This window comes from Balearica regulorum, chromosome 1, assembly GCF_011004875.1.
Source record: "Balearica regulorum gibbericeps isolate bBalReg1 chromosome 1, bBalReg1.pri, whole genome shotgun sequence".
NCBI classification, from domain to species: Eukaryota; Metazoa; Chordata; class Aves; order Gruiformes; family Gruidae; genus Balearica; species Balearica regulorum.
In genome coordinates this window covers 111,355,325-111,372,099 of record NC_046184.1, presented here as the reverse complement: position 1 = coordinate 111,372,099, position 16,775 = coordinate 111,355,325, and the positions used below count along the sequence as shown (strand labels likewise).

The 16,775-nt window shown below is 34.0% G+C and overlaps 1 protein-coding gene across 1 annotated transcript in view; it reads right to left on the bottom strand.

The window, feature by feature from the left end:
* NCAM2 (neural cell adhesion molecule 2) overlaps positions 1 to 16,775 on the bottom strand; it is a 326,924-nt gene that overhangs the window by 68,057 nt on the left and 242,092 nt on the right. Inside the window, exons 10-12 of the mRNA XM_075769966.1 lie at positions 15,846 to 16,033; positions 14,359 to 14,455; positions 3,747 to 3,920 (exon numbers count right to left, since the gene is read on the bottom strand). Of these exons, the coding sequence (XP_075626081.1) occupies positions 3,747 to 3,920; positions 14,359 to 14,455; positions 15,846 to 16,033 (459 nt within the window). The remainder of the gene's footprint in view (positions 1 to 3,746; positions 3,921 to 14,358; positions 14,456 to 15,845; positions 16,034 to 16,775) is intronic.

Sequence of the window (16,775 nt, the reverse complement as noted above, 5' to 3'; positions counted from 1 at the left end):
GCATTATGTATGCATCATTACTTGAGATGTGCAAGCAGTTAACTGTCCTTGTGCAAATAGCATTTATATCTGAATCTTAGCCATAAACCTGTCCCTAAAATGTGAACAGATGAAAAAAGTGATTCAGTTTCCATTAAGGAATATTGACCAAGTATGGAAATTATGATGACCCAGCTACAACTCATAATACAGGATACTGATTGCATGTAGTATAAACATCCTCCTCACTCAGCTGAGATGATGTTGAGGCATGGTGGGAAAGCGGTCCTTAGTTAATTAAGCACAATGAGAAATTTTTATCATTCAAAAGCTTTAAAAGTATCCTAAATGTTTCAAAAAGTATAAAGAATAAAAGAAAATCCTTGATGCTAAGAAAAGTTTCTTTAAAAATTCTTTCAGGAACTGAAAATAGAGATTTAGAAGAGGATATCTCAATGTTATCCTACCATGACACTAAGTAGACTAAAACATAAACGGAGAGAGGTTTAAACAGATGTTTTAGAAAACTTGCTGAAACCCTCTGAATGCTCAGGAAACAAGCAAAGGTTGAATTTTTCAGAAAGATTCCAGTTACATTTACCAGTATTTTCATTAAAAAAAAAAAAGGACATTAATGTTGGTTTTGTCATCTCCATCTGGGAAGACTTTTTCTGCTCTGGGCTGTTCAGTCTGGTAACACGTTTTGTTTTTTCTGGTTGGGCCCTACAGTACCTCACAAATAGAACAAGTTTTTGACTCATTACAGAATATCTGCAAGAACTTATGATAAATGCAACCAGGTCCCTTTTGATTTCCCTATCAAATTACATAGTGTAGCACCAACAAGATTTACAAAATCAAGATGCCTCCTGCTTAGCAAATACTTGAAATTCTGAAGTAGTTTTTGATTTCTAAAGTAGTTCAGAGATAAATTCAGAGACATATAGGATATACAATCTCAAGCTTTATATGCAAGAATAGCATATGTATTGTTTCCTTCTATGCATTTCAATACAAATAGAGATTTCAGAAAACAGCATGAACTAATTATGGATCTAGAATTAATTTTTAATATCGTCCACTGTCCTCTCAGTTTACCTTCTCAATATTTATGTATTTACTAAGCATATCTATTTGGAGACCGAGATGACTTTTCAGGTTGTTTTTATATTTACTAGTTTTTGTCATCACTTGGAGTACTCTCTGATGATGCATGCTATTAAGAGGTGCCTTTAGGATATTCAAAACCAATATGACCTATTTTGTTTTTTCAGCAAAATCTCTCAGTGTTACAATTGGGGAACAATGAAATGAAGAGAAAAGCACATGCTTGAAAGAAGGTAAATCCCCTGAAAACTTCCAAATGAGAAAGGAGAATAAACTGAAACAGGCAAACTGCACAAAAGGAATATGTGGGGAAATAACATGACAGCATGTAGGAACTAATACAGCCTTTTTCTCAAAGAAGCCGTATATTCAATTTTAGTAGGCATGGCAGCAGAGATCCTAAATATTCACAATCTACTTCACAGTGGTATGGTCTTCATAAGGACTGCAAGTATTTGTACCTGCTGCTCTACTCTGTTTTTAGAATAAATTACCATATAATTCAAACAGATATTATACTAAAATAATTCTAAGAAGATAAATTCATGTTATACAGAAATCTCTGAAATAAGCTCTATAAAACTTAAAAATATGTAATGCTGAAAGAATGTTTCAAAATCAATGTGTGAACTTTTGAAGAAGGCAGCTCCAGTCAACTCTAATAACAAAAGTCTGTCAAGTTATACATCTTTCCTAATGTTATCAATTAATCTTTTCATAAACTTCACATTAACAGAAATAACAGGAAAGAAAGTTATATGGGGAGTAAGGTAAATACACTGTTCTACAAAGTTAACACTGAGGCCTTTTTATTGTTCTGGCTTTACAATTAAATTAAGCATCTGTGTAACTGCACTCTAATCACCAGGTTTGTTCTCACTTGAGTACGTTGCACCCTACTACACAGACTGGGCACTTCTGGTTTTAGTATTTGGTATACTGTAGTTCTCATCAGAGAAAATTATTGCCAATTCATTGAAGGAAGTAACTATGAGAAAAAAAGTCTCAAACTTTGTCTGAAATATAACATGAAAAGAAGGGAAGATGTACACTAATGTCCATTCATGTGTATGCCCTGCAACTAGAGGAAACACATTGTCTTCTTTAGATCTCCTGGCACTGAAAGCAATACAAGCTATACTGGACTAAAAAGAATGCTACTATGGTTTACGGTATTACATTTATGCACACAGTTACTGTGTTTGGTTAAGAAAAACAAAAGATAAAAAGTAATTATATGTTTCTTTGAATATATGTTAATTACATGTTCATTGTATGTTTCTTTGGAATAATCCTGTAATTTGGAACATGTTCTGCTTAGTGCAGAATTTTTGTGTCTGGATTATGGGATGTGAAAGGGAAAGAGATAACACACATTAGATAATTTGATAATTTTTTTTCCCTTCACTGTGCTGATAGCTGCAAAAATCATTCACCTCCTGCTGTATAAATCAGATGACTTGGGACTGCTTTAACTTGCATTGTCTGTTAAGGGTAAATATGGATGCAAGGGATTACTGATCTGTCGAATGTATTTTGTTAACATTATTCTGTATAAACACCCCACCTTGGCATGTACTTAAAGACCTCATCTGTTTGGGGAGGCTTATACTCTTTTCTGCCTTTAGAGAAATGCAAAGACATAGATCTGGCAAGGAACTGGCCTCTCTTGTATCATCCCCACTAATACAGTAGATAGATAATAGATATATAATATCCAACAAATGCATTTAATGTTTGCTAAACAATATTTTATAGATATGCTATCGAAATAGACATCATGAATATTAACAGGTATGTAGAAAGGTTACTAAGTAGCTCAAAATCACTAATGCCCAGAATTAAATATCATAGAAAGAGTCATAGAGTGGTTTGGGTTGGAAGGGACCTCAAAGATCATCTAGTTCCAACCCCCCTGCCATAGGCAGGGACACCCTCCACTAGACCACGTTGCCCAAAGCCCCATCCAACCTGGTCTTAAACACTTCCAGGGATGGGGCCTCCACAACCTCTCTGGGCAACCTGTTCCAGTGCCTCACCACTCTCACAGTAAAGAATTTCTTTCTAACATCTAATCTAAATCGACCCTCCTTCAGCTTAAACCTTTTTATTGTTCTGGCTTTACAATTAAATTAGGCATCTGTGTAACTGCACTCTAATCACCAGGTTTGTTCTCACTTGAGTACGTTGCACCCTACTACACAGACTGGGCACCCCTTGTCCTATCACTATATGCCCTTGTAAACAGTCCCTCTCCAGCTATCACATAACAGCTTACTTTTAAAATTTTTAAATTAACTTCATACGTAATGCACATTCTCAATCTAACTCCTCTGTGACTTCTAGTCTTCTATATTTATCACTTCAGAAATATTCTTCATATTTACTTGACTGGACAGTGAAAAATGCAAAGTAATTGTAAATTTATTCACCAAGCTTTTTTAAAACTAAAAAGTAACGGTTGACTTTTACAACATTACAGGAAGATTTCTAATTGGCATAAAGAGGTCTGACCATTAATATTAACTGTAGATGCAGCTACTGGTCTAAGACTAATGGAGAAAAAAAGAATCAGCTAACACATACTGGCATTCTTTTTCCTTGACATTCTTTTCAGTTAAAATATTTCCTTTTTTTTTTTTTTTTTTTTTTATACTTACTTTGAACTCCATGGGAGCGAACTATTTTCCAGGTTTCTGAGGCTACCTCTTTTATATCCACTTGGTAATGATGAATGGGCACACCTCCATGTGAATCTGGCTTATTGAACGAAACTTTCGCAGTGGTTTGTGACAACTCTAAAACTCGTACCCCATAAGGATTTGATGGAACATCTGAAAAAGTACAAACATCAGTTTAATAATCAGCAGCAACTAGACAGACCTCAATAGTTGATATTTTACCCCCAGAAGTCTCGTTAGCATCTTGAAGGGAGAAAAAAATAAATATTGAATACAATGTAATAATGTTTGTGTTTGATAAACAACTTAAGTTTTCTAATACAGAGCTGTAAGGAAACCACATTTATTTTCTTGTATGTTAAAGTTATGCAAAAATATTTCCTATTTCTGCCTTTCTTTTATACTATGATCTTTTTTAATAGCTAATTTCATCATAGACGGATGTAAAAGATTAGTTTGTTTACTGTATAATTATGTAAAAGAGAATAACAAACTTTAAAGCAAATTTAACAAGAGGAACAGTTATGGCTAAATAGATCATTCAGAGTCTGAATTCTTCTAAATGAGATTATGACAAAAAACTGTAGCAATAATTTGGCCATTTTTATGAAACTCTGAAATGCAGCTGAAAACATGAATCCTTATTTTTGGGGTTTTTTTGAAAGACTGGATTCCAAGCTACTAGCAAGGAATACTAATGGAAGGTTTCTATTTTCTTTTCAGTTTAAGAAACAATTTGCAGAATAGGTTGAAAGAAACATTTTCTCTAAAACCAAAAGCAAGCACATATCTTTCAAAGTAGAAAAGAACTATGACAATTAAGCAGGTGTCTGTAAGTGTTGAGACACTAGATATGAAACAAAAGCAAAAAATTAACATTGGTGTTAGTACATCTTTAAAAATAGAAACATTATGTTACTTTTACAATGTATGACTGAACTAACACATTGAAGACCAAAGAGCAACTTTTCTGATTGTCATAAATTTTAAAGTATTATAATTACAAAAATAACATTGAAAAAACTAGGAAGAATTTTAGTTCTGTGAACAGAAGACCAGGGATTTGAAAAATCATTAAAAGTTTATCTTCTGATACATCTGAGAATTATCTGCATATCTGCTTACAGATTTGACATTGCTTTTGTCTCAATGGTATGGAAGATATTTTTATAAGGACACGCAAGAATCTCAGCCAAAGACTTATCATTTGGTTAGTTGGTACTGATCCATTTACATAAAATGTAGTCTTTATTCAAAGGCTGTCAGGCAGCTGGGAATAAAAAGAGAATCATTCTGAGCTTCACCCAGTATTGGTACTTGAATGAAAACGAGCCAAAAATGTCTATAAAATATTAAAGAATGTATTTAAGGACATATTCAGCCAAGAATTCTCAGGAAAAGGACAGCTGCCAAAGGTGCTTTAATGGGGCTGATTCCTATAACCTTTTAATAATTGGGCACCTAAATTTTTCCAAAAAATTTCTGACAGTTCTCAGAGTTGAGTGTTTTAATGCTAATATCATACCTCTGTGAATTCTTACAGTTAGCGTGTCTGAATACAGGTCTCCTGAAACCTCCAATGCTTGGTGCTCATTGGGTTAAAACCAGCATAGACTTATTTACATGGACAAACAATTTTAATATCTTGCAGTTAAAGACACAACTATATGAATCCATGACGTTAAAGATTTTAGTAGAATGCAAATCTCAGCTTGAGGGATTCAAACACTCAAATCCCTTCTTATTCCAGAAAACATTAATTTCATCAGGTTATGGGATGTTGCAGGAAATTTTCACCCTTCTTACTGAAGCTGTATTACTCTGCAAAAAGGAATTCAAGATTCATGGTCAGACAGAACACGATCAAATGTAATCTGCATGCTATGCATCCAGGAGAACACAGACCTGGGTTTTGAATCTCTTTCTAAATTAATCAAAAAGTTGGGTTTTTTAGAAAAAAGAAAATATGTTCAAAAAACTATACAGATTTTTTTCCATGAACAAGGAAGAAGAATTAGTTATATGAGTTGCTTGCTAAGTAAGCATTGATCCCAAAATCAGAGGAGGATGAGGATCAGAACCAGCTTGTGACCCCTTTCCTCCAGATCTTCATTAGAGCTGAGAGCAATATTTTTTTTTCCCTGATAGCAACCGTACCTTGAGCACTATTCTGTGTACAGATTCTTTCTCTCCCTAGCTCAAATGACTGTTCTGAAGGGGGTGGGAAAAATACAATGTAAGAATGTCAGCAAAGCAATCCAGGATAGCCAATGTAAAGCAGCATGGCACTCTCAGAGTCATGGGGATGCCAATCACTTGGGAAGAAGAATATAGCTCTGCAGCACTGAAGTTGAATGTTCTTTGAATTTAATTGCAAAATAAAAGCTGCAGGGAATAGTTTACAATATTACAAATAGTTTCTGAACACTTTCTTTTCTGTTGTTAAAAGAGTTAAAAATGAAGCAAACAAAAATAGTTTAAGGTTGAATGAATATTTAATTTCAGACTATTTTTATGTTTATTTCTGCATGCTCTTTTTATAAGGCAATTCAGTGTTCAGTTTGGATCAAAACAATTATTTGGTCAATGGTATGAAACAAAAATGTGTTATTTACATATCTGCTCTGTTCTTGACTTTAAAAATGTTAAGGAGACCTCTTTTGCTTGTGTGTTTATGTCTGCGTATGATTAACTGTAATAAACATGACATAGGGAAGAAGATATCCTTCAGGAAGAACCTTATGTTCTCTACTGCAGATTCCAGTATAATTTCTGCCAAATGATGATATGATTCCATTTAGTAATAAGCATAAAGTGAAGCTCCTGTGAAAACCCAGTAAAATATTTTGCGTAACTAGCACAATGCAATATGTTTAAAACTCATTTAAGTGTGAAATACATCCATAATACTATTTTAAATATGGATCCCACAATCCAAGCAACCCACGTGTGGTTAACTTCTATGCAGTTTTCAGAGTTGAACTATATCAGTTCTTAAGAAAAGAGTGAATCATCGGGAGAAAATACGACAGGAGATAGATACATTCCTAGTCAAAATCAGAAACAAATACTAGCAATTCCACTACGATAGAATAAAATACCTACTATCTCTTTCAGACTAGGCAAATCTATAACTTTTTCACCAGAGAAGGTCATTAGCAGCATAATGAACTGAATCTAATTCTGTAGTTCTCTAATGAGCATGAATTTGATCATGCAAGGTAAACAGCCCTCTGGTGCTGATCTAGCTAAACATTCCAGCATTTGAACTGTCCCCTGTCAGCTGAAATTATTTGGAGCATTGCCATGATTTTCATGTTAGAATTGCAAGGCTTTTGTCTCAATGTTTAGCAGGAGTGAAGACTAGTTTGCAAAGTTCTGTATTCTGAAGTTTGCATCTGCGAGAACTGTGGATGGTTCTCCAACCAACCAAATGAATCTCAGAGGACTTTAGCTATGGGCGGTGATTACTCTTTCATATACTGTTACGGATATAAGTTGAAGGACTATACAGTAGAAAAAGTATGGGATTTCTTTTCTATGCTTTAAAGGTCACTTAGTGATAGCACGGATTCTGGTACACTTTCTTAGAAGTTTCACTGCTATCATTGCCATTATACTGCTGTCAAAACAAGGGATGATTTACCAAAATTTCAGCCTTTAAATTAAAGTCATTAGAAAAAACCAACTAGTGTCAGACATTTAGTCAACTACTTCTTTCTACAGTGTCTATTCCTCTGTTCAGTTTATGACTGTATTCACACATGATGTTAAAGTATTCCTTAAAAATAAAATAAAAAAAGATCCCCGATAGTAAGTATAAAATTGCAGTTGATGTATTTTGTGCTCAGCATATAAAGCTGATTAGCACAAATGAACTTTGTGGTATATTGGCCTAAATTAAGTAGTATTGGTTTGATGCCAAAAACATTATTGCAGCTGATAGAGAAGTACACACAGAATTATGAGTATATATTTATGTCCACTGATACATAAATGCTCTTTCAAGTCTATTACTATTATTACCCAACTTGTTCAATAAATGAAAACCATTTATCACTGGGGTTTTTTTTTTTCAGGCTATTTTTTGGATAGTTTTATGGGAGAAAGTATTTTTCCTTCTAACAGTTTAGCAGTCCTGGTGTAAATGGAGAAAAGAAAGTGATGGTGTGAGAGTAGGTAGTGGGGTCAGAGATTTATCTTCCAGTTAGCTCTTGTCTCGTCTCCTGTCAATATCTTCCTGGTGTAGTTGTGTAGCTTTTCCCAACTCTGTACATCTGTCATATACGTTGACTGAAAGTAACTATATCCAAATGGTGAATGTAAGTAGTATCAGGACCATGGCAGGCAAAGAGATGGGGCTCAGCAGTAGACCTTTGGAGTCAAAGATCTCCATGAAATGGTTCATGCTTGTACATCCTTAGAATGGAGAAAAAATTCAATATTAAATCTACAGGTGTCAGTCTTGCCTTGATGTCATTGCTTGGGGAAAACTGCAATAGATTTATTTTACCAAATCACTGGGAGTTCTGGAAAAATAAGGGATTAATTAGGAAACAGGACCACAGCTGTCAAATAAATACATAAATAATAAATGAGAACAAGATACATGCACACACAGCAAAACACTGCAGGCATGTTGATAGTTTCACACATATACTTATTGAAAATATGTTGCTGTTTGGGTTTTTAGTAAAAATGATTTAGCCGATACTGCTAAAGATGTGAATGGCAAGTTTCAGGACAGAGCACTAGATTTTAGATCTGCCCATATTTTTGTGAAGGTAAATGTGATTTTAGCAGCAGCAAGAGAAAAGTTATACAGAGAAAGCAACCTAACAATCCTTAAAAAAACCCAAACCAAACCAAACCAAAAAAACCAGTAAGATCCCATAACACTGTCTTGGAAGAAAACATGACTATCTTTTTTATTACAATATTCTCCAGGGAAAATTAAGTCCTACTTCTTTTATTTTATTTTGCCTGTATGAAAACACAAATATTTGGAGAAAAAAGGAGTAACATCCATTAACCAGCACCAAAGTGTCCGCACCAAAAATCCAGATTAGTAAACTGTTAAATTTGATGTTGCAGTCCTTGTCAGTTATCAACCTTATCATATTTTGAGCATGTCTTGATCCCATAAAACAGGTTACAGAATGTAATTTCTGTGAAGCTCAGTTATTGTCTTTCCCATATCTTAATTTGCTTTTGATGTCATTATTCCCCATCTTCACTGACTTTCTGTGTATACAGGATGCTTAAAGTACATTTAATTAAGTGGCATGGGAATTCTCAATATCTAATGACATCATAGAACATATTTTAATTTTGCTTTTTAATCCCCTGTAATATTGCTGTAGAAAGGATACAGATATAGCATCTCTAATTTCTTAAATATTGTTATATGTCACCACCTCTAAATGCTGTAAAATCCCTGATGTTCTATAGTATACTGTGCGATACATATAATAGAGATGATTTGGCAAGACAAGTTTGAAATTCATCATCAGAGTTATATGATGTAGCTAGTTTGTAAACTATGTTCACTGCCTCTTAGTATGGTTTCTGCCAGCAGCTGATCCTGTTAACACTTAGTCACTGTCTTTGTGCTGAGCTGCAGTTCCAGGTGACATCAGAATCTCAGCTTTCATCAAAAATGAAAGTATCCTTCTGGGTGCAAAGACTGAAAGAGAGACTGAGGCAAAAAGGTGAATCAGACTATTTATCTGAACTTTTAAGCTCTTTGCCATCCCACAATAGAAGAATGAAGAGGAAAGGGAAGTCTAGGATGAGTAGGGCCATGAGAGCCTTAGAGGTCAATCAGGGTTTACTTTCTAGGGGCTTTGGATTCAGTCCAGCTGTACACTGCTATGTGCAAAATACACATTAATATTTAAAGGAAAAATCACTTGAAAAATTCAGTTTAACTCTGTGTCACAACCTTAACACTTACCATTTTAGCTAATGAATTATTGATTCCAATGACATAGTCCTAGAACACTGATGGCCATACAATTTTCTATTTATCTATACAAAAACATTTGAAATAATGACACTGAGATCTCAACAAAAAGGAAAAATGCTTTGCTAGTTAGTATCATCTCCCTGCAGACTGCTATTTCACATAAACTATGACTAAACTAGATCTGGTCAAATCTAGGAATATCTGCGTTCACCTCAGGCTCTGAAAGTCATTGAGACAATCTGCCAAGCTCACCTGGCTTGCAAATGGCTAAGCCTGTTGTAGAGAAAAAACAGAGTATAAGTAGACTTCTAAAATAAAAGTTGTGGTTGTGACCTTAAGCAATTAATTTGCAGCGGCAAGAAATGAAAAAGACTGTGGTTCTTTTCACATTCTACATGTTACTCACACAGCAATTTAAATGCTTAAGCAATGAAAAAGGAGGATGTCAACCAAGTGGTATTTTTAAGAGTTGATCACCATAGGTCAGGTGGTGAGCACATCTGATGAAGCTTTCAAAAAGCGCTGAAGTTCTCAGCATTTACCAGTAACGGCCAGCACCTTTCTGTGTGAAATCTTAAATAGGCTGTGCAGTTCTTCAATTGTTTTGAAAGGTTTAAATGAAAGTGTCTGGAATTCAGGCTAATCCAGTAGCTCTGTATAATTTGAATGAACAGGTATAGTTTTCCTGTCATACAAAATGGTATGGTTGCAAACTGCATTTAAATTGTGAAAGAAATCTTTTTCTATCATCAATAAGTCTGATTTCTTAAGGAGGACAACAGAAATAAAGATAATGACATTGTGACACTTTTTAACTAGTAGTAAATTAAAAAAAGGGTAGTTTGATTCTGCTGAAAACCAGCAAAGCAGAAAACTGGAACAAAACATGAAGCAACAAGTCATTCCTGCAGAATTTTAAGAGAAAACAATTCAGTAAAATTATCATTATATGTAAAATTTACTCTAGCAGCATACTTTGCTTAATACTGTCTCTCAACTAGAAATAGGTTTTTTTTTTTTGCTGACAGAGCCTTTGTGAAAGTATGCCATACCCCAGCATTAGTATTTACAGTCAAAGCCAGAAGCAAATGCAAGCTTTATTGAAATGCATGAAAAAAAAATATAGGCTTTTATATGGAAAATATCAATCATTAGGGCTTCCTAATCTATCAAAACAAAGCAACAGAGGTAGTGAAACTAAGAAGAAAGCTGCATTTGACATTTTATACCTGTAATTATTGTGATGGTTTTACCCTCCGTCTCCCTGGTTGTTTTTCACTTCCAGCTGATGCTAGTTTAAGTGCAAAACTTGTAACAGTGAACTACATTTGTTATTTGCTGTTTTTTCCCCAAAAATCTATTTAGATGCAAATGCTAAAAATGTCAATCTTTCAGTATACTGAATATTATTACAGTAGTGTAAGTAGTGCCTAGCATAATAGAGCCCTGACACCCCCAAACCCAGTGTTTTCAGCCCCACATAAATACTGCACTACAAATGGCTTATGTTAAGGACACCTATTCATTATTGTTACTACAAAATTTGAGTTTGTTCTATTTTCTGCATTTCATAACATTATATAGAATGTCCCTATAGAGCTCATGCTTTACATAACTTCCCATAATTCCTTATTCGTTACCTATTTACTAGATATACCCTGATTTACTTTTTTATGTTTATAACTCAAATACATATTTTTTTAAGTGTTCATTAAGTTTTCTGAAGAGTTAACTGAAAAATGTTATGCAAACTTGCAAAATTAGAGAATAGTAAGCTGTTTGAAAAACTGGCATCAGTAACATCTCTAATATAGGTGTATTAAAAAGTCAAAACAGGATTATAGCTTGTATGGAGTTATTTGCTCTCACTTGCATTTCCAGGGCTCTCATGTGAGAATTTGCTGAAATACAATGCATAATCAAAATATCATGTTCCTTTTCAATTAATAATGAAAATTACTTTGTATTAAATTAATTATTTATAAACGAGAAGAGAAATACGTAGCTAAAATAATCATGCAGTATCATGCAGTGTGATGGGATACTGTTTTGCAAATCTAAATCAGCAGATATATCTGCTGAGATGCTGTGATATGTCTATACATTTATATGAAAAAAGAGTGCACAGCAATAACCATAACCTGAGTTCCTCTGTTTTCACTGGCATAATTGTTCTATTTTCTCATCTTTTTCTGTCCTGAGAGGTAAGATACGAGAGTGATGCAAGTGGGATTTTTCCTTCCCTTTCCTATTGTTTATGTTCACAGCTTTAAGAAAGACTTCTAGTGGCAAGTCTTCTGGTTTTGAGAGAAACTGAGAAATTATTCTAGCAGCTTTCACATTGTACTTCTACTGCTTCTCCTTCCAGTGAAGCCTTACATGTAAATGTTAGAGATAATACTCCAGAGACAAATGTAGCACCTAGCCCAGCAGGACCGACAGAACCAGTGCTGCTGTCGAAGCATCAGATGCCCGTGTTGGCCCAAAGAGAAAGCATGCTACTGAAGAGAAATAGATGTAACTGACTAAAATCAGAGGATTATGTGCAGTCCTTTTGTTTGACGAATTTAACACAAGTCTGCAAATCCTATGCCAGTCATGAGTATGTAGAAAATACTGAGATTCTGAGAGGGCTAAATCTACTTCCTAAATTAAAGGAAGGCAAAAGTAATATGCTAACTTCCTACAAGTCTTGAGATTGGTATAGAAAATTGGTTGGTAGAGAAATTAATTTTGTTTTTCCTTAAAGTTTAGAGCTTTTCTATTACTACTTCAATTTTGAACATCACAGGGACTATTCACTTTCCATATTTAATGCCACAGGTAGTACTGATGAGCTGCTACAGTCATAATTTTAGCCCTATTATAGAAACTCAATTGTTCAAGTAATTCCATTGAAATAAAAGGGATCAACCAGGTAAATGATCACCAACATGACTGAAGATTCTACAAACTGTTCTCTTCTGGAATTTGTTTTCACCAAAAATAAAATTATTTTAGGTTTGAATTAGATTGTGTGAGTCCTTATGTTGGGGAGAGTTTTGTAAGGTGGAAAGTAAAGAATACATTGTATGAAATTACAACTTAGCTGGGATAAAGGATGGTTATATTCAAAAGGAAGAGGTAATATATTTCTCATTAGTCGCATGTAGCTGTCAAAGGAAGATCAGATTTGCAACACAGCTAATACTAAAAAAAAATTGTAAAAGGAAGGGGAATGGAGCTTCTGGATGATGCAAAATTGTGCCACATAGAAATCTGCTGTTTTCTCAATAAAAACAGACATTTTCCTGTTTTAGAAGGTTCAGGTCTTTTGACCACTGTTCCAAACCAAAAGACAACAGTATAGTATTGATGGTAAAAATGTGTGCTAGTAATCCATCCTTTAGAGGTAATAGGAAAAAACTTTCAGTGCTGTGTATAACTTTTTTAGAAATTTCTTAATAAACAACCGGTTTTTATAACTCCTGAGACACCAAAAGAAAATAGTTACCCTGTTGAGCAAAACTATAAAAATTAAAACACCAGGCTGGGTAAGAGAGCCTCCCTACGACTAGATGTGCTCATTTCAGCCATTCATTTCCAACAGTCCTCCTAGTAGGGCTCCAAAGAGTTTATTTTCTTATTTAAAAAAAAATAACCAAATGTTACAGCTGAAACATTCAAGATCATTAAAAATATACAACTCCTACCTAAAAAAAATAAATATACAAGACCTTATTTCTACCTGTCTCCTTTAATATGTATCAGCCAGTCTGGCAGTATGGTATCACCTGAAAGTTACATGATGAAAATGGTCTATAACAACGTATCACAAGGGGTGTATAGCTTTCAGTATGGCTGTACCTTCGGTACTGTAAACTGCATTATAACTTCATAGATGTCATTAAAGCTGGAACAATTTGCATCATATACGTATGTAGATCCAAATGTTGGGAGACCTCAAAGCTTGCTGAACAAGCAAGAAAATACAATTGAAATAAATGCTACAAAGCTCTCATTTACTCTCAGTTAATAGTTATTTCTGCCAAAGAAGAAACATAAAGTCATATTTTTATATTTGCCTAAAGAACCACAGATGGACCTAAAATTTTCAGAATTTTTGTAACAATTGGTTGTAGAACATCTCAGAGGTTAAATTAATTCAATCTAGCACTCTGGGTCAAATTCTGGTTTTAAATAACTGAAATGAAGATAAAAATTCTTTGCTGAAGTATTTCAGTCTTTTGTCATTCTTGGTTTGTCTAGAAAATACCAGGGAGGAAAAGGAAAAAAGACTTTCCTAATTCTTTCTTATTTTTACTGCCTGCAAACCATATGTCTCTCCACTGAAGTAATGAAAATACAGTTATAAATGTAGGCTGTAGTAAGGGCAAAGGAAAAAAGTTAAGACTAATTCCATTTTTTTTTTTTTAAATTTCAGAAGGCCTTAAAATTAAATCCAAAGAAGTTTCGTATTCTGAGAGAACTGGTTTATTTTACTTATATTGCAATGTGACTTCTAGAGAATTAAAATTAACAGCAAATATGCCATTGGAATAAACAGAGAAAAGTGTGTCTGAACTTAATTTTGATTAAAATAGAAAAAATATTTAAAGAAAAGGAAACAACTGTTTAACTTACCAGCTTGACCAAGTGTATATTCCTGATACCTTGTTCCTATTCTGTTTGTGGCTGTACAGTTATACCGTCCAAAATCACTGTCAGATGTAGGAGCAATCTTTAAAATAAGTACAATTTGTAAATATTATGCAAATATGTTCTCCTTAACCAATATGCAGATGCATTCTTACCTCACCCTATCTAGTAAATTCTCCAAATACAGATCAAAATACACCCTTTTTCATGGTAACTCCCCCTTCTCAAATTCAAATGAAGAAATCAAATAATGAAAAATGGTGACATTGTTCATCTTTACAATTTCAATTTAAAACAAGAAAAATATCTAATAAACTTCACATTTTTTTCACAGACACTATTTGTACAAACTGATATTTTGACTGAAATATTGAAAGGTCTAAAAATTGCTGATTCCTATAGATGATAAAAGAATAATATTTTACACAGACTATAAAGCATATTTTGTATTGTCAAGCTTTATTTAAAACAAAAATACCCCTAAAGATGACCTTCAAACAAAAGTAAGACTGTGTCTCTAAATATATATCCTCTACTACAAGAAACAAGGTTACTTGTTCGGACTCTAGGAAAAAACCAGTTCTTTTTCAGTGCCCTGTACACCTCTTCCTTGGGATCTGAAGTAGGTCCTCCACTCTGATTAGCTCTATGCCTTCTTGATCTTTTCTCCCATGGCAACTGAGAAGCTTATGCTCAGACATAAGCTTGATACTAGACAGAAATGGAGAAAAATAACTTCTTCCACAACTGTGGAGGATGACAGTACTTTGTCCCTCTAACAGGTGAGACCAGGGCTGGAGACACTGGTTACACTTTGCTGTGAAATGAGTAAGGACCATGATTTGCTATACACTACCGCTGAGTCATTCACTGTTTAGTCAAGTTAATAAAGTAAACAGATAATTTGAGTCCACTCTTTGTCTTCTGCCTTTCTCAGTTTTTTGCTCTTACATTCTTACTTTCAGATAACAGAAGGGAGCTCAGTTTTTATTTTTCCAATGCCTCCATGAGGAAACAGTTATTATAAAAGCCAATTGCAGTTTATTATCACTTTACCATTCTGTTTTGTTCTTGACTGAAGCCACACAAATCTTTTTGTATATACCAAGCACCTATCAGGTAGTCACTTTAATTTTTAGTATTAACCTGATGGGTTAGTTTTATATTTATTTATGTATTTATTTACTTGCAATAAATGCAAATTACATTTTTGTTCACTGCAGATTGAAAACTGAGCATCAGCCATGCAAATGAGGTTTATTTTCTAACTGCTCACAAGGAATGTGGAGATAAATCAGTTCATAAATAGTTAGTTGTTGGGTTTTGCTTTTTTTTTTTTTTTTTCAAAAAAGAGGTTTACTTATTAAATTATAAGTCTTATCCTTAAATGCACTGTATAGTACCTGCAATGGTGCCAAACTAAGGAAGAAATTAATTAATATCACCACACTGATTTCCATTTTAAGTCTTACCTCTAGAATCAGCTTTCTCCCTGTACTGTAGGTCTTCAGATGTGTTGTATTTTTTATCGGTAAAACTAATTTTCCTCTTCTCCACTGAACTGAGGCAGATGGATTTGCTAGCACTTCACAGCTTATATTGATGGGATTGCCTTCCCAAGAGTAATACATGGTTTGATTTGACACAAATGTTGGAGCATCTGGAAAAAGGAAGTAATACCCAAATATATTAACTGTTTTAGTAAAATAAGCCATATACCCCTATCCAAGCATTCATGTTCACATAGAAATTTCAGTTGATTGCTGTATTAATTTATTACAGACCATAAAAATATCAGTATTCGACCTTGAGTTTCTTGAACCTTTATTTTGGTAGCTGTCTCCTCTCCTGAAACTGTTTCAGCTCAAATTCCCAGGAAGAGAATACCTGCTAATTATTTAGCATTAGGAAACATCAGGTCCTTGAAAGATGTTATCTCAGAAATGACAAAAGAACATTTCTCCCTGAGGATAAGAAACTCTTCAGCCAGACCCTTGTATGACAAAGGGAGATGACTTATGAAAATTTATATATGTAATTTGTCCATTTGCTGACTTTATAGTGTCTTCTTTTGCTACGGAGAAATTACATTCACTCTCCAAATTCTCATAGATGTGTAAGGACTTATCCCATTTGTCACTGGAAATATACTTTACGAAATATTTCTAGAGAGATGGTTAGTTGTATGAATAAACTTATTAAAAAATAATAAAATAATACCAGAAATGTCTCAACGTATTCTACCTACTTCAGAAAAAATATTGTGTGTATCACTACCCTATCTACGATAATCTTTATACCACTTCCTCATGAAATCATCAAGCTACAGAAAAGCAAAAAGATACTGCATCTTCCTTACAAACCTGCCTATAAATGGTTATGTTAAACATGTAGCCAAACAC